The 23,123-nt window shown below is 35.6% G+C and overlaps 3 protein-coding genes and 1 long non-coding RNA gene across 7 annotated transcripts; 1 reads left to right on the top strand and 3 right to left on the bottom strand.

Annotated features, from left to right (window-relative positions):
• Positions 1-419: 419 nt before the first annotated feature.
• On the bottom strand, positions 420-3,721 carry Fkbp59 (FK506-binding protein 59kD). Of its 4 annotated transcripts, none has more exons than XM_076784975.1 (6): positions 3,487-3,716; positions 2,614-2,950; positions 2,166-2,286; positions 1,659-1,906; positions 1,068-1,577; positions 420-819 (listed from the first exon to the last, which is right to left on the bottom strand). In XM_076784975.1, exons 2-6 carry the CDS (start codon positions 2,947-2,949, stop codon positions 655-657), a joined length of 1,380 nt encoding a protein of 459 aa, XP_076641090.1. In that variant the 5' UTR covers position 2,950; positions 3,487-3,716; the 3' UTR covers positions 420-654. The 4 variants fall into 4 exon arrangements, with proteins under 4 accessions (XP_076641090.1, XP_076641089.1, XP_076641092.1 ...); XM_076784974.1 differs by having other exon boundaries at positions 420-822; positions 3,487-3,715; XM_076784977.1 differs by having other exon boundaries at positions 695-833.
• A 1,996-nt stretch (positions 3,722-5,717) lies between these two features.
• Positions 5,718-8,553, bottom strand: LOC143352466 (uncharacterized). Its single transcript, XM_076784972.1, has one exon. It carries the CDS (start codon positions 8,544-8,546, stop codon positions 6,897-6,899), a length of 1,650 nt encoding a protein of 549 aa, XP_076641087.1. The 5' UTR covers positions 8,547-8,553; the 3' UTR covers positions 5,718-6,896.
• A 2,349-nt stretch (positions 8,554-10,902) lies between these two features.
• Positions 10,903-12,537, top strand: LOC143352444 (uncharacterized). Its single transcript, XR_013081931.1, has 3 exons — positions 10,903-11,000; positions 11,742-11,862; positions 12,355-12,537. It is a non-coding gene; the product is annotated as an uncharacterized LOC143352444 (long non-coding RNA).
• An 810-nt stretch (positions 12,538-13,347) lies between these two features.
• Snap29 (Synaptosomal-associated protein 29kDa) lies at positions 13,348-15,727 on the bottom strand. The gene is made up of 2 exons (XM_076784937.1): positions 15,326-15,727; positions 13,348-14,877 (listed from the first exon to the last, which is right to left on the bottom strand). The coding sequence occupies exons 1-2, from the start codon at positions 15,713-15,715 to the stop codon at positions 14,362-14,364; spliced, it is 906 nt and encodes a 301-aa protein (XP_076641052.1). The 5' UTR covers positions 15,716-15,727; the 3' UTR covers positions 13,348-14,361.
• Between the last annotated feature and the right edge of the window lie 7,396 nt (positions 15,728-23,123).

The raw sequence follows: 23,123 nt of genomic DNA, 5'->3' as shown, positions 1-23,123 counted from the left end.
CATTAAGTAAATGCAGGTTCTGGTCCAGGCTAAAAAGTTGATGCAGGTTCTGTTCTAGACTAAAAAGATGATGCAGGTTTTGTTCCAGGCTAATAAGATGATGCAGAAATGTTGGGGAGACTAAAACCCCGAGCGCGAGCACTCTCATTTCCTCTCTGTTATATATCAGTAGGTAATATCAAATATATTTTTGTGTAAATATTATAAACATAATTTAAACAATACTCCTGTTTAAAATCTACATATGTATTACTTTTTTATGCTGCATACAATGAAATTTATAAATAGAAAACAATTTTAAACGCGGATTGCTTCAATTAATGTGAATTATATTAACTAATGTTATGAAATGAACTTACAATGTACATAAAACTTATTATTATTCTCATGATAGATGGTTTTCTTATATAAGATAAGAATGAAATGATGACACAAGTTTTATTCAATAAAAATGTCTACCTACTACATATAAAATTTGATGACTAGGCTGTAACCAGGTGTTACAAAATATTTATGAATTTAATGAATACGCACTTTTGTGTTGTTGTGTTAAAATAGTGTATTATTTGAAAGGCATCAGAAAACAATAACTGGCAAAATTTCAGAATCTCAGCAGTTAAAAATTTGGGCAGTGAGAGGAATGGAAAGAACATTTTACATATCCTGAAATTCTCCAGTACCATTAGCGTTGAGCATCAGTATGTTCGGATTTTCCTTTTCAAAGGCAGTTGCATCTCTTCCACCAGGTCGTTCTTCTTGCCCCCATTCACCCAGTGTCACATTCATTACGTCCGATTGCTCTCGTAGCTTCTCCTCCTCCTTCTGAGACATTACTAACAATGTATAATGAAACATATTATACGAATATAAAGTAAAAATTTGTTAAAAATAATTGACCGTACAGACCTATAATCGATCTTATACAAAATTATTGAATATTGCTATATAATTTAGTTCTTCTAAATTACAAATAAACAAAATACTCGCTGATTAACATACTCAAAAGTAAAACAAACACTAAACAAATATGCAATATGAAATTGAACCTTTAAATCGTTTCCACAAACCTGTTTATCCTCCTGAGCAAATTTGTCAAACATATTTGCATATAATTTTCTCTCCTTTGCTAATTGCTTCTTAATCTGGGCATTACAAATTGCAATGTTTTTGACAGCTGCTGAATTTTTTGGTTCTATTTCCAATACCGCCTGGAAGTCTTTAATTGCGCTTTCAGGCGATGCTAGTGCAAGATAAGCTTGCCCTCTTCTAAATAATGCCTTCTCATTTTTCGGACTTAAATCCAAAGCATTATTACATTGAGTTTTTGCTTCAACATACTGCTCTAACTTTAAGTAACAAAGAGCAAGGTTTAAGTCTGCAGATAACATGAGACTATCTCTTTCTGGTTTCAAATCTCCTTTAAAGTCATCTTCATACTTCAAAAAGGAAACGACCTTTTGATACATTTTAGTAGCTAAATTATACTCGTTTGCTTTAAAATAACGGGTTCCTTTCTCTTTAAAAATTTTAGCTTGCTCTATTTTTCCGTCACCCGTTAAAGACCACATTTCTACACCCTGGAATATATATAAAATTCATAAATTAATAAAAAATAACTTTAATTTTTCATATAATGTAGTTGCTAAAATTATAATTACCTTCTCAAAGTTTTTCAATTCTACTACATATTCTACAGTTGCATTTGGAGGAATACTAAATTCTGGTTTTCCTACATTTTTAAATGCATATTTACTTTGAATTTTAAGTCTTGATTTCTCTCCCTTCTTAAATTTTTCCAAGGCTTTTTCTACACCTTCTATAATACCACAACTTTCTCCTTCACCAAGAGAGAATTGTACATCTCTATCTTCAAATACCTTCCCTTCGTACATTCCCGTTAAATGAACTAAAAAATTAAATTAAAATAAAATACATTATGTTTAATGGAAAATGTACATTGTATTGTTATCTTATTACTAGACTGCGGATCTTCATGCGAAATAGAAATTGTCTCCACCAATTGCAAGCTATAGGAGCTAAATGGAAATTCCTATTTTCTTTAATAATTTTGTGGAATTAAAAATTACGTATTGATATCCTCTCATTCTTCTAATCTTTCTACTGATTCAAATCACATCTATTCTTTTTTTACTTATTACACTTACTATCCACTAAAGCTCCGTCCTGAGGAAATGTAACACGTGTTCCTCGAATAATTTCATGCCTTTCAATACTTCCATCTTCGTCAGGGCTCAAATCTTCTCCTATCCAATCAATCATTTCAATCTAAGGAACAAAAATATGTATAAATTAACATACAGAGATTTTATAGGTTTGTATTACTCATACGCACAGACAGAAGTAAAAAATACTTAGTCATTATGAGGTTCAATTCAAGTTCTTTTTATACTTACACCTTATAAATGTAATACATATGTAATTATGTTTATGGTGTGAAATGTAAATGCTCGTTTCAGTCACAAGAGAACAGCGTTTAGAGAAAATTTTGGAAGAACACAAACTCTTAGATTTAGAAAAACATTATCAACAGTGTAAGTGTTCTTGTTCTTAACATTTTTTGTGTATAAATATGTTAACTAGAACACAACTTACTTCAAATTTGAGAGTTGAATTTGGAGGAATATTTGGTGGGCTACCCTTTGCTCCATATGCGTAATCAGGGGCACATGTCAGCATTGCAATTTCACCTTTTTTCATAGTGGCTACTCCAATATCCCAAGCTTTGATAACGTTTCCTTTTTTAAGTTCAAACTTAAAGGGTTCATTACGGTCCCTACTGGAATCTATCTTTGTTCCATCCAGTAGGGTACCAGTATAATGTACAGTTACATTACATCCAAGTGTTGGAGTTTCATCTCCGACACCTTCTTTAATAATTTCCTTCAACACTCCTCCATCCTTTTTGGGAGATATATCTGTAGCAGCCATTCTAATTGAAATAAGAAATTAAACAGTTACACAATATTTTTGATATATATAATATTTAAAAAAAAAATTGAGGAGAAAAAATGAAAAATGAACTCTACACAAAATAGTCAAATTGTAAAATGATTTACTATCGTAATGTTAAAGAGTAATAATACAATATTTACATTATACGCTTTATAGTAGAAATAAATATAATACGATCAGCAAGCATAGTAATTAGACTGCGAATCTTAATGTAAAGTAACATTTTTCTGCATCAATTACAAGATACAAGAGTTAAGTAAACATTTATTTCTCTCATTAATAATGTTGGGATGTTAAAAATAATATATCGACATTCTTGAATTCTTTGAATCTTTTTATTGTTTTAAATTGCACTATTGCATCTACTTATTTTTTGTCATAAATGCACAAAATAATAGAGAGAATTCACAGAATAACACAGAATAATAGAGAGTCTAATAATAATAGAGAGAATTATAAAGAACTCTATATTATTTTCATAACTTCATAATATAATTATTTCAAAATACATACGTTTTTGTGTTTGAATGTATGCTTTAGGTATTAAAATAACGCTTTGCACAAAATCTGTTGCCGCACGTTCAAACTCAGGCAGACGATTCCAGAACTGGCCTCGCACCTCTTTTTTGAAGTAATCAATTTCATAGAATTTACCAGAAAATCTCAGGGTTGTCCAGTAGTCGGATCCCTTACTCCTTACAAACACTTTCTCCTTCCAACTGTTCTCAAGCAACTTGCTAACCTGGTTTGTCACTAGTCACTACGCAAACGTACGCATAAGAACGTAAGCAAGTACATTGTGCAAAAGCGAGTGAGCTTTCTTCACAATCAAGACTCGTAGGTTGTTATGGCTACCTTCAGATTTCAAACCCACTGGGATGCGAAATTCCTGTTGAATCTGAATATGCATTTTACTTACCACAAAATAAAAATCCTTTTGTGGTATCAACAAATTAGAACACCTTGAGTACTTACATACAAGCAGTGTAATACCTTCTTTAAAATAACACTTCTATCATTTTCTTCAATTAGTAGATGAAAGAGGATGGAGAGATTGCATGGGAAAAATTAACTCCATTGTTTCCAAAGCGCGGCAATATTTAAAATGTAATATGACAGGACAATGCTTAAAAAATATACAGAATTGTATGAACGAAATATTACCACAGACGAGGTATAGAAATAGACCAATCACCCAATGTATTTTTTTTTCCACATCCGCGAGACTCTAGAGCCCCCTTACCATTTCTGTGTCATATCCTACCGTATCGGTCGGAACTAATATTGTGAAACTAATATCACAGACAAGATTGGACAAGATGTAGGAGCAGGCCAGTCCAGTCATCTTATCCTGTTTCGTGTCGCACGATATGAAATACCGACTCTACCCAAATAGAACAATCAACTGGTGAGCTAGATCATAGCACACAAAACATAACTCATGAATCGGGAATATTAGTGAGAATCGAGTATCTTGTTTATTCCTAATAATCATGCATAGAAGTTACTACTTGCTCAAGACATGCTTTAAAAGTTACTCTGTATTTGCAGTACTATTAGCCAGTTTTACTAGAAAAAATAGGTGATAAGATAGCCAAGGAGGTATTCGGCAGCATCATTGACAAAAGGAATTCTTCTAATCGTTAAACAAGCAGAGATTAATCAGTCTATTATGTTCAATAAATTAATGCGTGCGAATGTTCATGGTTCAAAAGCTATTCTGTACCTTCAGTTCTATCACCTATCTTTATTAAAAAATTAAGTGACAAGATGGTCAAGGGAGTGCTTGTCGACACCATTAGCAAAAGGAATTGTTATGAAAATTAAACAACCAGAATTAATAAATTTATCAGTGAATTGTGTACGATAAAATAATGCGTGCGAATATTCATGGTTTAAAAGTTATTTTTACTAAAAAAATAGATGGCAAAATGGTCAAGGGATATCAAGGGATGGTCTTGTTGATATCATTACCAAAAGAAATCGTTATAAACATTAAACAGCCAGAAATAACAAATTTATCAATAATTACCATCATGGCGATCGAGATCGCTGCGCACGTCACACGTCGAGATTGGTCGAGATGGGCACTGGTGATTGGCTCTTTCTTTCGAAATCTGATCTGATAATTCGTAAAATACCTGCTGCGATATTAAAAGAACAATATCGACGTGTAAACTAATTTTGTTTTGTGAAAAACACCATTTGGCGGTTGAAAACGTGGAAAAAGTTGTCGTTACATATTGTAATGCAAAAATAAATTTATAAGTCTTTATAAATGCCACGTACTCGGACTATAATGATTGCATTTAATCATTTTTAATAGGCTCTTTCGCTACATACTTTCAATGGAGTTGAAAGCGTAATTACTAGGCTGCGAATCTTTATGCAGTACGAAATCTTTCTATCGGAAACGCAACAAACTGGGGCGAAATAAAACTTTAATTTCTTTCTTAATATATTTAATAGATTAAAAGTAATAGAATGGTGCTTTTAAATGCTTAAATTACACTTATACCCATTTTGATCAGAAATGCATAAAATCCGCATGATCACAAACCTAATGTAAAACACCTGTTAGACATCTCTTCTGTACTTTATTAATGAATAAAAAGATACAACGAACATAACCGAACGTATACAAATTACGACCCGATCATTTTCTCATGTTATATTTGCCAGCATCAATTATATGATTTATTATATTGTTACGAGTTCGGGGCATCTTCAATAAACAAAACGTATAAAATACCAATAAACCTTTATTAAACAGAGGAGGAGTACTCAGCTTTGTGTCTTCCCACAATGGCGTTCTTCAACCGACTCTCTCATGTCTCCGTTCTATCGTCGTCACTAAGACGACGCTGCAACGAAGACCATTCGGCGCGATGTATCGATATACAGGGAATTATCGTTGTACTGTTTCCTTCCCATACGCTGTCCTTCTTTGTGTTCGGAACTTTTATCGCTTGTTACACAAGTCAATATCATCGGAATTATATCATAGTTGGTTTCATTGTAATCAGAAAAACTCTCAATCAACAAGGCCAATGGTACCGCGGGATATAAACTCAAAGAAGCGAAAACCGTGGACCCGTCGGCACCACAACTAATTTGGCATTTACCCAAAAAGGACGTCAGAAGGAAGCCCTCCTTGCTCCAGGGAAAACCACGGTTTAAAACCCTGGGGAAATTAGCGGCTCACAATGCAGGATAACGGAACATTGCCAAAAGAACAGTTTAACAGTAGGTCTCTTCTTATCCTGGATATCAGGCGTCCCCCTTTCCCCTCCGTTTGAAGTTGTCGGTTCCAACAAAATTTCGGGGTCGAACGCCACGAGTACCACTGTAAAGTAGGTTGTATCAGAAAAGACACGGTATAGCAACACTAGACAGCTTCGCATCATCACTCGAGACGAAAGTTCGTCTGTCCCCACTCCCCCGTTAAAATGGCCATCGTGTGCGTACACGAGGTCGAATAACTAAATTTGAAATATAATAGTATTCGAAATTATAAGTAATGGCCATAATCGCAACGTACACTCGCTCTCTCATTCGAGTCATGCATCGTACCACTCTCCGTACACTTCGCTAATACCGGTCTCGACTTGTAAGAACCGTAGACAAAAACTGCCCTGATCTTCCTCCCGTTCGCCGCCGTTCCGTCTCTGGAGTATCGAACTCGTAACAATACGTATAATAAGTAGAAGGTAAAATGATTTGTCGGAAACTTGGCGGACACCCCTTGCGTTTAGATTTCCTCATTAATGGTCTATTGTGGTGTTTCGATTTTTGGGCGTGGTCTATTTTGTGTTTCGATACTGCGCGTTCTTCACAAGAAGCCCCACGAAAGGAACGCGAAGCTGATTGGTCCGAGTGGAAGGGACACGCCTCATTTCCCATGCATTTTCGGTTTTAGCAAACTATTGCGCACCGTCTAAACATTTGTCGAAGTGACACTCCAAATCTTCAATGTTGCTGCTATTGGCGTAAATATCATCACGAGGCGCATCTCTCAGGTACCTGGCAATTTGCGCCAACTTCGTATTAGATCTTGAGAAGTTTCCAGAGAATCGTCTACCGAACTTAGTGAAATGGAATTTTCCTAGTTGTTCTTCGCTGATCACCGATGACAAACCAACGTATGCCGCGTTTGCGCTTATAGGCATGTCGGAATTGAGGCAAGGATTCAAGTCCAGTTCCACCTTACAATCCGCCGGAATAATTAACCCCTGAACGCTATGATAAGTTTTGCACAGTAAACGCAGAGGATACTGACAAAGTAATCTCCCTCCTCTAAAATGGCGTAACCAGGCGGACTCTATCTTTACATAAGCAGAGTTTTCTAATGGGACTCGGGGCAATTCATATTCCTGTCCATCTGTAATGTCGGTAACGATTACGGTTACGCTATTATCCGCTTTTTTGTTTATGTTTTTAAACTTCACAAATTTCTCCTCGCGAGGGCTAGGAGCGTACGTGTACATGAAATCTTTTATTAATAGTAGAAACTCAGGAAATTTGTGTCGACCATTTCTCCTCATTTCGTCTATAGGTACGTCTTCCCCTGTACCTTGAATTCTATACGGAATACAATAATGTTCAATTCCATTTATGTTCACGTGATCCAGAATTCGATAAACTCGCCGATACAAGTTAGCGTGGAATTGCGCTAGGAAAATAGCCTCAAAGTTCTCTCTCATTTGAAAATTCTGCTCGAAATGTTGCCACAGCATTGATCTATGATATTCCGCCAAATCAACGTTTTCGGTTGGGTCCAGAATTTGCTTAAACTCGGCCACTTTCTGTCTGTATACCGTATCTAATATGTTTAACGAATGGCAATTCGGATGGGCAAGTATTTCCACAATTTTATAGTTATTCTTCGCATAAAATGTTGATTCCTGTATCGGACCAAGCATAGCTTTATCGCCAAAAAAGAGGATGGGAATTCCGTGATATTTGGCGATCCAATACATCCAGAGCACATACCATGGAGACGGAATCGTGTACTCATCTAGAATCAGTAAGTTGAATGTTCTTTTCAACGGCCGTGTAATAATCTTTTGGAGCATGCCAAAATACCATACCGACTCGAAAAAGAAACCGTCCGCGTCATCGAAATCCAACCCCAATTTTTCCGTCAAGAATTGGTGTGCCGTGTAGGCTGATATTTTATTTGGTATATCATGTATTCCTGCCAAGACACGTCGAAAGACGATGTATGTGATTTCCGTGTCTAACGTTATCGATAAACACAGTAGCAGAAATGACTTTCTGTCACACGGCATCGAATCGATTAATATAGCGGTGACGTCATTGCCATTAGGTTGTGATAAATTCGAATGAATCGTCGTGAAGATATTACGTTCGTCTTCTGTGGTTAACGAATTGTACACAATTAAATTTTTTTCTCTGTTGTTTTTAGAAATACTTGTATAGTGTCTGTACTCTTCTTCTCTATCCCGTAAATTGTCCAGATTCACATGTTGCAGGTCGTCATTTGGAACGTTTGACAACACAATTAAATCGTTCAGAGATTCGGCTCGTGTCTGATGCTGTGGCCAAGCCATATTGAAGCTCACTAAGTTATTCCAGTTTACCCGATATACTTATATAGCGTTTTGTTATCAGCTTACCATAGTCAGCACTTCCTTGCAGTCTTATCAGCCGACTATAGAATACAGTATAAACAAAAAAGAAACACGACATGAAAATTTGGTGCCTCCACTTTTGCTATCATCTTCTCCTAGTAGAAATCCGAAAATTGTGTAAATTTTTGAAAATGCCGATAACACTGTCCAACAAAATAAAACTTTTTTCGAGTTTTGCAACCTGTTGGGTGATTCTTGTACACTTTGTCATTCTAAAACCGAATCCGAAAGCAGAATTGCTCTATCACGCAACGTTTTCGAAAAATATTAGTTTTTGTAAAAATGCATGCTTGTGATGAAAAATGACGTGTAACGCAAAAACTAAACACGCGAGAAAGTTCAAGTTTGAGTCAAGTGATAGAGGGGACTCTCCTCTACATGTCTATATAGCCAATTATATTTTTATGTACTTCCTAATAGTTGTAAATGGTTGTTAAAGTTTGAAAATGTGCCGACGCGGGTACTTTGTACGCTCTATTTTTGTATTTATGTGAAAAATCCTTTATTAGCAGGAATTTATTATACAGGAATACATTCTACAGACATTTCTGGTAAAGAAACCATTCACGAAAAGTATTTGGTTCCCTTAGTATACGAGAAGGTTAAGAAAATATTCATTGACAGCTTGTGCGCAACGCGTTCGCGTCAGACGGCCATTGCAGCCTTTTCACGACTCGCCAGGGCCGTCGCTATGCGTACTCAACGTTGGTACCACTCAAGTAGGTCTTTGCTTATTATGCTTAATTACATACATTTTTTTGTCTCTTTGGGTGCCAATCATTACAAAAAATTATAAAAATACCAGTTATATTCACATTTCATTGTGGAAATGCTTAATAAAGAAAATTGACTTCAAATCGCACTTCCGGTACCGTACGTTAAAACAACGGATGTGGGTAGCGGGCCTATGTGTACGTGCGTGCGCCGGAGTTCGCGGAAAACAGAGCGATTCCCCGAATCGCGACGAGTTACAACACTTCGCATTGTAGAATGTTCGCCGATCCGCGCCTGCGCGCGTGGTGCCGCGAACCATTTGTCTAACGGCCGATGATTCAATCGGTCGCTACAATGATATCGAAGGAGATGGCTCGAAATTTCATGCCACCTCTTTTGTTATCATGTTTTCCTATTAGAAATCCGAAAATTGCGAAGAAGAATTTAGAAAATTCCGAAAAAATCGAACGTTGTAAGTTTCAGTGGCAATATGCTGACACGCTTCCGCAACGGTAAAAAGGCTTGGGCGGCTATTTGCCGACACTTGACCGCAAAGGGTTAAAATTGGTGTTCCTCCGAACGGAGGTCCCTCAGGGGCTCACTCACGGATGGGGCCAGGTTGTTGCGTTCCCATTTTCTCGACATGCGTACGTGCGTTAGTTATTAAGATTATTTATCGTCGTTGGAATTATGTCGAGTAATTATTGCCGTAATTTCACTTTGCTCGGTTCGAGTTTTGACTCCGACACAGCAGAATTTTCGAACTACTACAATTTACACGATAGTGTGCGATTTATACATAAAAATGTAAACTTGCAATTGTAGAACGTATGTTATGAAGGTGTTAGTTTTACGTAATCTGCAATGAATGAAATTACATTCTTCCTTCACTTCCCTGACAATAAAAATACATGCATTAATAACACTGTCTACCAAATTGTAACTCTTCTTGTACTTTATCTGTAAATGCTATACAGATTTTTCTTACAAAAATTGATACTATAGACGATTTCAAATAAAGTAATATATATTACTTACATATATATTTTTACGATATTGTAAATATTTAAACATTTTTTCCGAATATTGTTTAATTTAATTCGACAAGCGATGAAAAAAGTATAGTTTTAAGATTTACATTTTGCGTATAAAAATTTATAAGAATTGTTTATTGCTTATAAAAAAACAAAACATTGTAATATTGTTTCGATTGTAATTAAAAGTTATCATAGTGAGGGATTAAATGAAGAAATATATTAAAAAGCAATACTAATTTCGTACTATGTTTTATGTTACTTCATTGTAATTTCCTCCTTTTGGCAATAATATTTGTTACATGAAAATAACAAATTTTTTAAATTAAAATACTATAATGATTATGTGTGAGCATCAAGATAATGAAAGATCAGAATATTGTAAATTATGGTTATCATAGAAGAGACATCTCAAGATAAATCAAAGAAAAAAAATTGTATGACACACTGAAAAATTGCAGGAAATAATACAATGGACATACATATTTATCTGATATAAGATTAGCTTTGTAATTGTCTTCTGCAGGTATAAAAGAATGATGGCAATTTCAACAGAACAGTTTTCTAGTGCAACTCGGGCAAGATGAACTGGAGCTTCTTTGTTTTTCTGTTATTTTTTATTGTGGTATGACATTAACAATAAATCATCTATTTTTTTCGTTTAATTATGCTTGTTATTATGCTGTAATATATGAAACTAGTCAGCAATCATAAATTGTTAATACATACATACGACGCTGATATATATTAGTTTCATATATGTGCAAGCGTAAAATGAATGTAGTAATTATAATGCAACCTGAAATTCATATTTTTACGCACAGCGCTTTCATACACATTTCTATAAACACTTTTGTTTCGTAAAAACAAAAAAGGAAAAAACATAAAAAGATCGGAATTGATCAATTCTTATTCATATGAGTTGTTTTTCATGTCAATGATTTAATAAATATATAATTGTTGCAATAATATTTACATTTTACTTTATGGTTTTTTTCATTTAACTTAAATGGAAGATTAATTACATTTTTAATTTCCATATTTGCGTAACGCATTAGATATAAATCTATGCTTCTGCCAATAATTTTGTCATTTATTCTCTGTATGTATTACATATACATATATTATCTCTAATGGATGTGGGCGTTGTTTTATCAATAATACCATAATTGCGATTATGTATTAGTAGACTACTGATATTCAGATTGATATTTTGCAGGTATTTATCTATGAATCTTCAGTCAACAACATACTTGCACAGTATCACTCTAAACGAAAGCTTTTTCTCTTTCTTTAACTTGAACTATATTTATACCACTTTTTAAAATTTTTTATTACTCGAATAATGTTTTTTTTAAATAAATAGGCATCTACTGCTGCTCATCGTCATGGTGATGGAGTTGCATGTAGAGGTCGAGGAAGACAAAATGGCGGGAATAATGGTAACGGAAACAATGATGGAGGCGGTAATACAAATAGCACAACCGGTACATTACAAATTTTCATACTGTTATACAATAGTGTATAATTTTCTGCTGAAAAATATTTTTTCATTTTGAGTTAAATGCAGAAGTCGCAAACTGACGGCCCGCAGCCTTGATGATTTTTTTTTCTAAAAATCAATATTTCTAACATCTTGCAGGGATTAACATAGACTATGTGAATCGTAAAGACATAGTAACAAAAGAGTCTTTGTTAGAGCCTTTCTTTTTTTTTAGTTTATGTTTTGGTTCACAGAATAATATTATTTGGTTAATGATTAATTTAATTGATTGACCCTTTGCTGCGTTTGAGTTTGAGACCCCTGCTTTAATAAATATGTAGATACATACCTTAAAAATAATTTTTATATACATTGTTAATAATGTTTTCTTGGCAATGCTCATTTTCTGAACTTTGAGGGCTCAATTTAGTTAAATAAAAAAATACATATATTTTTTAATATGCTTGCATTTCGATAATTATATTTATTTGTGTAGGCGGGACAAGTTAAGAAACTGGACAAGGATGATAGGACAACACATGATCACACAAGAAATGAAAAATTAAACAAATGAAAATATGTTGTATGTTGTATATATACTTGTAGTTTTATAGAGTATAATTAGTGTAACTGTTTATGTAGAAATATAATACAACAGATGTATACGCATAAGCATAAAGTGAACTTCGTAATTTTTTATATTTCAGCTTTATAAATGTTATACAATCATTGTAATTGATCATTGTTTTACTAATTCAGCAGTCAAAGAATCACTAACAATACGTGTTTCAACTAACTATATCACTAATTCTTATATTTTTCAAGCTTTTATAATACAAAACTGAAACAGATTTTCCAATTTAGGAAAATTAATTTTTAAAGAAGTATCTAAACACAAGTTATATAATACAAAATACCATATCAATTTTTTAAGTAAAATTTATGTTACTAAAGGATACAATTTTTGGGGCAAGTAAAGGATAATGAGATATAAATTTGATACACATAAGTAGGTTTGTTTAAAACATCTATGAAATATAATATATGTATAAAGGTTCCAATATCAACAGTCTTATGACCTAAAACGTTTGAAATGATATTAACAATGAAATTATGAATTTCTATACTAAACAATTTTATACAAATATTTTGCTATATGAAAGTATATCAAATACTAGAACTTTTCCAGTGATAATGTAAGTTTATATTATTATGTAATTATTCATGTCAGTTTAATTAATATATAAAATGAATTGCAAAGATTAAAATTTATAAAAGTGTTTGTGGTTTTCTGTTTTGTGAAAAGTTTTTTGTAAATAGACGAATTTTATTTGATAATTACATAATTTACATAAAGATATTCTGTTAAAAATATACATAGAGATGTTGAAATTAATGTATACAATAATATATGTTGTGTTTCATGAAAAAATTTAAAAATGGGATATGTTAAAATTTTTTTCTCCTTTTATTACTTTCGTATTACTGAAAACATTCAAATGTTCAATGTCTTGGATGTTACAAATTCAAGTCTTAACGAAAATATGTACTGTTTACACATTTATTGTAATGATTTAAATAGGTATAGAACTGTGTACTGTATATAATTCAGTATTTATGTATATCTTAATGTTGAAAAATATTGTACATAGCATAAAATATCGAATAATATTATGAAAGTAAATTCCCTAGTATTGTCACAATTGAAGAAATTTTTAATTCGAGGCCTTGGTTCTGTTATTACATTTTTAATGAATTTAATTTTCTTTATACTAAAATATTCACTTAATACTCTTGTTTGAGTTATTTTATTTCCTTAATATAAAAAATGAAGTATTTACATAAAATACGTACAAGAGAGTTAAAGAAGAATTACTTTAATATTTCGCATTTTTTAATGAAATCTTGTTTAGGATTATGTAATCTTATCTCTTTAATATCACCAATAAAATTCCATAACAATATTTAATTCTTAATATTGTTAAATTAATACTTAACACAGTTTAATTGTTATCACAGCATTTTTCATTATTTTGAAATTGATTACAAAAATGGCCTTACACGTAAAATAACTGAAGCAATGTAAAAATTGTTTCAAGTTTGAGGAAACGTTTTTAGATTTATAGAGGATGAAATTGAAATGTTATTTCTTAATATATTGTTGAGTTACCATTTAAAAACTATATACCATGTGCCAAAGGTTCAACAAAAAAGAAACGACTAGGATGATATATATGATTTCTATTTCTCCATTTAATTTTAAATCTAACTCTTATTTACCATTACAGTTATATATGTTATAATTTTGGAACATTACATATTACTATATTTCAGCATGATGGAAAACGAATTTGATGTATGAATAATACATATAATATTTTTACATTTAACTAAATAATAATATCAATTTTTTTATCAGTACATAAAAGTTTAAAACTTTAAAGTGTACAAAACTAACCTAATAAACATTTTTCTTACATATAATAAATATTGCACATTTTGCTTATTTTTTTAATAAGTGAGTAAGATCTTTATTTTGCTTCTGAAGCATTATATCCGTTTTCTCAGCTTTATCGGTAATGTTGTCGATTAAGTCATTTTGTAAATCTATTTCTTCTGATAGTCCTACTGCTAAACCTTTTAATCTAGCTATTGAACCACTCATTTCATCTAAATTCTTTTCTAAAATCTTACTGACATTATTTGTCATAGAGCTACTATCATCATCGTCATACAAACCACGTAATTTTAATGCTGGACTTGTACTAGCTATATTAGTTTGAACTTGCTCCAAAGAATTTGATAGGGCTGGAGATGTCATTGACTCAGAACTAGAAGACTCTGACAATTTAGTTGATGGTATAGGTGCATCCAATGATTTACCGCTGAGATAATTCTTTAGACTTCCAAAGACACTTTTTATTCCTTGAATATGTTTCTGACTAAATCTTAAGGTACTATTGATATCATCTAATCTTTTCTCCGTTCTTTCTAATTGTTCTCTTTGTCTAATGAGTTCCTAAAATAAAGAAAACAATATTTATATATAAAGAATGCACATATGTAATATAAAATAATTTTTTTACTATTACAATATTCAGAATTTTATTTAAAATAAAATTAATTGCTCAATATGTATACTAATATTTTATACAACATGTATTAAACAAGTAGTAGTATACATACACAGAATAATGTAGTATCACAATAGACTGAAAATTAATTAATTATAGAAGTCTAAAATAGTTTATACATATATCCATTACCAATTAAAACTTATAATTTTTAGAACAAAAATGTTCTATATAAGACCTGGATTAATACAACTATTAAAGCAGCATTTAAAATTTCGATATGATTTTTATGTAGACACAGATTTATCGGTTGCGTTTGCCCGTACGTCAGTAAACGATAAGGTTTTTACATATGTATTCGACATATGTATTTAACTATTATTTGAAAATTACCTCTGCAGTGGCAGCTCCAATTTGCTCAGAATCTCGTAATAATGAAATGGATCTTTCGGATGATTGAATTGTACGATCTTCGATCTCCTTTTTTCGTTGTAGTAATTGTTGATGTTTGTTTTCGAGCTCGTTGTCATAATTGGTATACTGATTGTAACTAGCATGACCGATAGATCTCGATGGTGCACTTTTTAAAAAGGTTTCGTCGTCGACATCATCTTCAAGCGCGAAAAATGGGTTCTTTGGATCACTCAAATAATTCTGACTTGCCATTTCGTTACTAATATCATACACTCGAAGAATTTTATGCAAAAATTGTTTCAAAGTTTGTCCGAGTTGTTCACAATCATATGCACGTAACGTAACATCCACTAAGGTCTCTCTACTCATAAGTATACACAATCATAGACTAGTGACTCTCTTGTTTTGAACGGCCACATTGCAGCGCCGCTTACGAGAGGATAAAAAGTCAAATACAAGAGAAGGAATCTAAATTTTATTTGAATGTACATAATATATGAAATTTCATAAACTTGATTTTAAGTAAAAAATTACTTTGAATATGTATATGCTATGAGACATTTCTTCTCGTCTTTCAAACTTAATTTAGATTTCCTATCATTGTACTAACGTAAATAATATAATTTTAACAATAAATGCTGTCGGACAATTAACAGCATCGAACCACGGACTTACTATATATATATAAATCCATGCACCGAACCAATGTCAACGTAGTCATTCCTACCGAAACGAGGAAAAGAGATCAGTGCATAATCGTACCCAGTTATGTACAGAGTGTCTCAAAAATGTTGGAAAACTTTAAAAGGAGTGGATTCTGAGATCATTTGAAGTAACTTCGTTCTTAGCGAAAATTTCCGCCTCGGCTTTGTTAAGGAGTTATTAACGAAAAACATGGGCCAATCAGAGCGCGGCTACAGTGAACGGATTCTGACTCGATCAATAGCAACGCCACGCTCAGCGGGACTGCCGCCAAGCTAGAATCCGTTCACTGTACCCGCGCTTTGATTGGCCCATGTTCTTGGGTAATAACTTGCGGAGAACATTTTCGCAAAGGAAAAAATTACTCCAAATGACCATAGGAATCACTCCTTTCATGGAAGTACAACATTTTGGGATAATCACGGCCTAATAATTATTATATTTCATCTGTCAAAATTCACTTTTATTTCTATTGGCAATACTGTAGAAATTGCATAGAACTATCGTATCTAAATTCACGCTACTGTTATGTACGTATTAGGGACCCGAAATTACGATACTTGTCTGCAGATGGCACAACCGGTTAATCTATCAATTTCGCGGCATGAGTTCAAACGCCTCAAAGTACTAAGGTACTAAACTCCCGAACGCGGCTTTATCTGGGAAGGGAAAATGGATATTAAATGTTATAAACGTAACTTGGTCGGAAAACTTTACTGTATTTCTAATAATGTTGATGGGTCGACAAAGTGATTTTTTGAGATCAAAAACGAGAGTGTCGCGGGCTTTTGCTCTGTTCCTTTTATCGGACCTCCGGTTCCAGGATGCGTTGATGGTGGGGCGTCGTGAGGTCCAATCAGAAGGGTAGTCTCCTCCCCTAAGTTGCGTGGGCCTAGAATGCGTAAGGCCTCGAAGGAGTGGCCCAAGGGGACGTAATCTGAGGGGTTACTCGCGTGTAGCATGCCACGTGCGTTTCGATTGCCGTTCGATGTCTTCGTAGGTGGCCTCTTGTTCGGGGGTGACTAATTTATGTCTTCCAGGTCCTTGAGGGAGGCTGTAGAGCTGTCTTCTCTCGGGTCTGTTTTTCCTCGTTGTCCTTCGCTTAAGCGGGCCTGGTCCTAGTAGAAGTGGTTCCGCTCCGTTATCGCTTGCAGCTGGCATTCCTTGCGTCTCGCTTTCCCTACTCGAGTGACCTCTTAGCTTAACATAACATTTTCTAACTGCGCTTTCTTAAAAATTATCCTTATAGAATACGTGTCTGTTCGAATACGCGCGGTATCATGTCTAGTTATTACCGAGATGGCGCCTGTTTCGATTAGGGCGACGTCACACCTCCCCCCTTAATAAAAAGGATGTTACATGTAGTAACAACTTTTACTTTAATACTAGGTAGAACACCTTATAACTAAGCGGAACAATAATAATTAATAATAATAGATTAATAATAAAATTAACGGTAAACGCAAAAGGAAAAATAATAGCAAAGCGCCAATTGCTACAGTAGTAATAATAATAATAATGATGACAATAAAAGAAAATATAGTATAGTATGATTATAGTATAGAAAGGGGGTAGTTATAATAATATTTATTATAGAAAGCAGAGGTACTAAAATGCTTAGTAACATAGACAGATATTTTATTTTGATATATAGAATAATAGAGAAAATAACTACTGTAACATAATCATATTAAAGGTATGCATATATACAAAAACACAAAAAGAAATTAAATGACAATAGTAATAGCGATCTTAATAATGATGTTTATAATTATAAAAGGATGTGGTATGACTAAGTATAAAAATAGGTGTTACTAACGATACAGCTTATTTAGAAGATATATGCATATATTATTATTCGCCTATATTCCGCATTCATGATACATATGCATACATACGTAAGCACCCTTGCTATAATGCTCGACTCGATATTCTACAGGTATATCAAGGATCTGGTTGTGGATCGGGTAGCGGTTCAGGCCTAATATGGGCTAATTTAAGTTTATTGGTATGGACTATCTTCATACGTGATTGGTTGATTGCGATTTCGGCATTGAAATCATCAAATAATCGGGTTATTTTATACGGTCCGTTCCATTGGGGGTCAAACTTGGAAGTTCGAGGTTCGTGAAGCAGGTACACGTGGTCGTCGATCCTAAACTTGTGTGGGTTGACGTTCCGGTCATAAAGTTTTTTACACTTAGCCTTGGCTTTCTTAAGGGTTTGGGCGGCAGATGCTTGTACGGTTGTTATTGTAGAGAAAAGGTCGTCGAAGTATTGAGAAAACGTTCGGGGTGGTTGTACGTCGGCAAATTCTGAAGGGATGCGGGCCTTTTTACCAAAAATAAGTTCATGGGGAGTGAAACCTGTAGACTCGTGAACCGATGTATTGTAGGAAAACATGCCGAATCGTATCCATTTATCCCAATCTCTCTTAGTGCAATAGTGTTTTAAATATTCGATGAAGACGTGGTGAGCGCGTTCGAGCGAACCTAATGATTGGGGATGGTATGCTGTAGATTTAATTTGTTTGATTTTGAAGATGCGGCAAAAGCATTTCATTATTCGGCTCATAAAATTTCTACCTTGATCAGTGTGGATGGTTTTTGGGCATCCGAAACGAGAAATAAATTGTTCTGCAAGTGCAGAAGCAACAGAGACTGCATCCATTTCTCGGAGAGGGATAGCATCTGAATATTTTGTCAGATTATCTTGGAGAGTGAGGAGATATCTGTAACCTGATTCGGTTACTGGTAAAGGTCCAACAATGTCTAACTGTACCTTATCGAATGCCTGTTGAGGGGTGTCTGTAATACGAAGAGGTTGTTTAATCCCTTTCCTTACTAGTTTGAATTTTTGACAACTGGGGCAGGTTTTTACAAGGTCTGCGATATCTTTTCGCATTCCTTTCCAATAGAAGTCTTCATGAACACGGTTATATAACTTAGTAATTCCTTTGTGACCACCCACCACAGACTCGTGGTATTCTTTAAGGATACGACTTTGGTCGTCCTTTGGGGGAAATTTTAGTTCGTTTGAGCATATAGTGATAGTATACCCTTCCGTCGAGAAACCAGCCTTGAATAGTTTTTCTATATCGATCCAAGGAATTTGATCTAAGTCGTTACGATTTTTCGATACACTGCAAGTAAAGAGGCCAAGTCCCTTCATTAAATTTTTTAAACTATGAATGCACAATTCGATGTTTGTAAGGCTGGTAGGTGAATTGGGGGTTTCTTGAGTAATTAAGTGGAAAATATTGGTTCGACCGGATCGGATGGCAATGGCTTCACCTACGTTGGCATCCACGTTGCGCAATTCATGGATGGAGAACCTCCCTTGTTCGAGTAACTCATTACTAGTTGCAGAAGTTAACTCGTAGTTTGCCGAAATGAAATGAACTATGTGATCTTTTCTCAGAGATAGGAAATCTTTACTGTAGGTAAAACATGAATGGGTTAAAGTGTATAATTCGTTAGTGTTGAATCGGGCAGCGATCGGTGGATCTTGGTTGGATATGTTTCGTTCTTCTGAAAAAGGGTTATCGTCAGGTTGGGTAGCGTCAGAGTCAACCGTGTCCCATAAATACCTTCCCTCGATGCGTGCACTGCAGCCTGTCCGTGGAGACGGTACGGGAATTTGCGCGCGTACCGGAACTCCGACATGGCGTACAGGCGAGATTTCCCTCGTTGCGAGTACGGGTTTTATCGTCGCTTCTCGTTGCACTGCAGCTTGTCCTTGGAGACGGTCTGGGAATTTGCGCGCAGAACCGGAACTACCGACATAGCGTGCAGGCGAATTTTCCAGCGTTGCAGGAAGAAGGGTCCACACTTTACTCCCCGGGACACGATCTACTGTCTTGTCTTGTTGAGTAGTCATGCAAATGTTGTTGCAGGATTTCGATGTTATTGTGGATGGTGTTCGGGTGGATACAAGTTGGTTGTTTATCTGGGGTAGATTTCCTATCTCTTCCGCCAACTTCTCGCTAGCAAAGAAGCAGGCGGCAACGGAAGCTTCACATTCGAGACATTGAGATACTTTGCCAGGATCGTCACCCGTTTCGATATCAGTAACCGGTGTTTTGTCCGCGCGGACAAGCATCTTTTCCTGACATCTAGAGTGAGAATCCCTTTGAAGTTCCACTGCCGTTTGTTGCAAAACCTCATCCGGAACGTTACGGGAAAGAGCATCCGCGTTGGAATTTACGCGTCCTGGCTTGTATACGATATTATAATCGTACTCGTTCAATTTGATTCTCCATCGCATTAATTTGGAGGTTGGATCTTTGGTGTTGTGGAGCCAAACTAGAGGTCGATGGTCCGTGACAAGGGTAAATTTATGGCCGTACAGATAGGGGCGGAAATGATTAACAGCGAAAATTATGGCGAGTAATTCCTTTTCGGTAGTAGAATAGTTTGTTTCGGTGTCGTTCAGTGTTCTCGATGCATAGGCAATAGGAAGATCTTTGCCTATATCACCCTGACTGAGGACGGCACCGATGGCATAGTTGGAGGCATCGGTAGTGACTATAAATGATTTGCGAAAATCCGGATATTGCAGGAGGGGTTGCCGGCAGATAGTGTCTCTTAGGTTTTCAAATGCTTCTTGCGCAGCATGGTTCCAGAAGAATGGAGTACTCTTTTTTAGCAATCGAGTCATGGGTTTTGCGAGTCTCGCGAAGTCCTTGATAAACCTGCGATAGTATCCGATTAATCCTAAAAAGGATTTAATTGTTTTCCTATTCGAGGGTACCGGGAACGATTTCACGGCTTTAATTTTACCGGGGTCCGGCTTCACTCCTTCGTTAGTGATCAGATGCCCTAGATAAGCTATTTCTTTGCGAAGAAACATGCACTTTTCCGGTTGAAGTGCCAACCCAGCGTTTTGCAAGCGACCTAGCAGAGTGTTTAGTTTTCTAGAGTGTTCTTCGAGTGAATTAGCATAGACGACAATATCATCCATGTATACGAATAATTCGATACCCTGTAGACCGACGAGGACACGATCCATAAGCCTCTGGAAGGTGGCTGGTGCGTTACAAAGACCAAAGGGCATTCTATTAAACTCGTAATGTCCAAAAGGGGTTGAAAATGCGGTTTTTGATTTAGAAGAGGGGTCCATAGATACCTGATGAAACCCTGAGGCTAAATCGAGCGTGCTAAAATATTTAGCACCTCCTAGTTGATCGAGGATATCCGTTATATTAGGGAGTGGGTAAGCGTCGTTAATTGTTTTTTCATTGAGTCTGCGATAGTCGATGACCATTCGCCAACGAGGTTCACCAGACGAATCCGGCTTCTTCGGCACGATCCAAACAGGTGAATTATATGGGGAATCGGAGGGTTCGATGATTTTATTGTTAAGAAGGTCTTGGACTTGGTTCTGAATTTCTGCCTTGTGGATCTGAGGATATCTGTATTGTTTGGTGTTTAGCGGGCTCTCATCGGTGGTAATTATCTTATGTTTTACGGTGGTGGTGGACTCTAATTTATCTCCAGGTAAGTGAAATTGGTATGCGTAAGTAGCAACACTTGATAGAATACTAACTCTTTCTTCCTCGTTCAAATTATCTAATTTAAGAAGGCCAGAAAGCTTTGAAAGTCTCTCGGCAGAGGAGCGTTGGTTGTCTATACCTGGGTTACCGATTCGAGCAGAACGGGCTAATGGGGGTTGAGCCTCGAAATCTTCCAGTTCGACCGGAGGTAGAGTAATATTGACCTGATCATACGTACAATTAATGGCGAACAATTTTACATGACCCTGATCTTGCGAAACAATTGCTTCTCCTACGTACACTCCCGGTCCGAAATCCATTTTCCTAACGTAACCTTCCCTTAAATTTGGAGTTTTAGTAGGAATTTTAATTAACGTTTTAGTTCGCGGCGGCAAGTCGAACGAAGGGTGGTTACAAAACGGAATTTCTTTATTCCCTAAGATTAGTGAACTTGACAATTTTTCTCGAAAAGCTAGAAGAGCCTGCTGTTTAGTAAGGAATTCCATTCCAATAATTCCGGATTGTTCTATGGGGAAGCTATGGTCTACTACTTGAAATTTTATTTCGACACTCAGCATATTGAGAGTAATTTCTCCATAGGTTCGACGAGTTCCTGTCCCAATGCCTCTCAAATGATACGAAATTTTAGTGTTAACATGAACCTCTGGAGAAATCGCACTTTCTTTAATTAGATTCAATTGTGAACCGGTGTCAATGAGGAAATAACCCTGGTTGTTATGGAAAAAACAATGATCTATAATTATGACGGGGAGTTGGGTTGTTCGCTTTCGACTGAGATCGTAGTTAACCTGGCAGAGTCGGGTCGCGCTTTTATTGCTACACTCTTCGTAGCGCTGTCTCGAAGAGCGAGATTGGAGTTTAAATTACGCCCAGGTGCAATGTACGATGATGGGTGATTATCACTACGTCGTTCCCGATCGCGCTTAGTAAAACAATTAAACTCGTTATGACCTTTCCGTTTACAATAAGTGCACATAAGGCCCTCCCGCCGTTTGAAGCTATTGCAGTTTTCTGACGCGTGACCCGGTTTCCGACAGGTATGGCAGTAAAGGCGTGAACGACGATCATCACCGCCTCGTGTTGCCCGGATTTCGTTTACCCGGACTGTCTCTATTTCTTCGCGAGGACGTCTCGTGTCAAATCTTCGTTCTTGCCCACGTTCGCGACGATCGTATCGCACGATTTTTTCCCGACGAACACGAGCTCTATTCTTTTGATGTTCCTCCTCGTCCATCGCCAAATCAATGGCCGCTTGGAGAATCGCGGGTTTTCCTTGACGAACCTGAGTCTCGATTGTATTACTCAATCCCGTGATGTAACAACTGCAGGCGTTGTCTATGGCCCTAGTCCGTACTCCATATGCGACGTCCGGATCACATTCTTCATCAATCGCGTCAAGTATATCGTCTAATAATTCTTTGACTCGATTCCCGTACTGGAGTGCAGATTCTCCGATTTCTTGATACATATTCGACATACGCGTTTGGAGGGTGTCGAGAGTGTGCCTTGGGGTAAATGCACGTTCCAAAGATTTTAGTAATTCTTCCAGATTATACGTAT

Source organism: Halictus rubicundus, chromosome 3 (assembly GCF_050948215.1).
Source record: "Halictus rubicundus isolate RS-2024b chromosome 3, iyHalRubi1_principal, whole genome shotgun sequence".
NCBI lineage: Eukaryota > Metazoa > Arthropoda > Insecta > Hymenoptera > Halictidae > Halictus > Halictus rubicundus.
The sequence above is the reverse complement of the archived record's forward strand: the minus strand, read 5'-3'. Positions and strand labels throughout refer to the sequence as shown.

Coding starts and splice junctions, on each gene's coding strand:
- LOC143352466 (XM_076784972.1), bottom strand. CDS start 8,546: ATGGCTTGGCCACAGCATCAGACACGAGCCGAATCTCTGAACGATTTA.
- Fkbp59 (XM_076784974.1), bottom strand. CDS start 2,949: ATGGCTGCTACAGATATATCTCCCAAAAAGGATGGAGGAGTGTTGAAG. Junction 1,907..2,165: donor GGACGGAGCTTTAGTGGATA/GTAAGTGTAATA, acceptor TTAATTTTTTAG/TTCATTTAACGGGAATGTAC. Junction 823..1,067: donor TTGCTCAGGAGGATAAACAG/GTTTGTGGAAAC, acceptor GTAATGTCTCAG/AAGGAGGAGGAGAAGCTACG.
- Snap29 (XM_076784937.1), bottom strand. CDS start 15,715: ATGAGTAGAGAGACCTTAGTGGATGTTACGTTACGTGCATATGATTGT. Junction 14,878..15,325: donor TTGGAGCTGCCACTGCAGAG/GTAATTTTCAAA, acceptor TCTTTATTTTAG/GAACTCATTAGACAAAGAGA.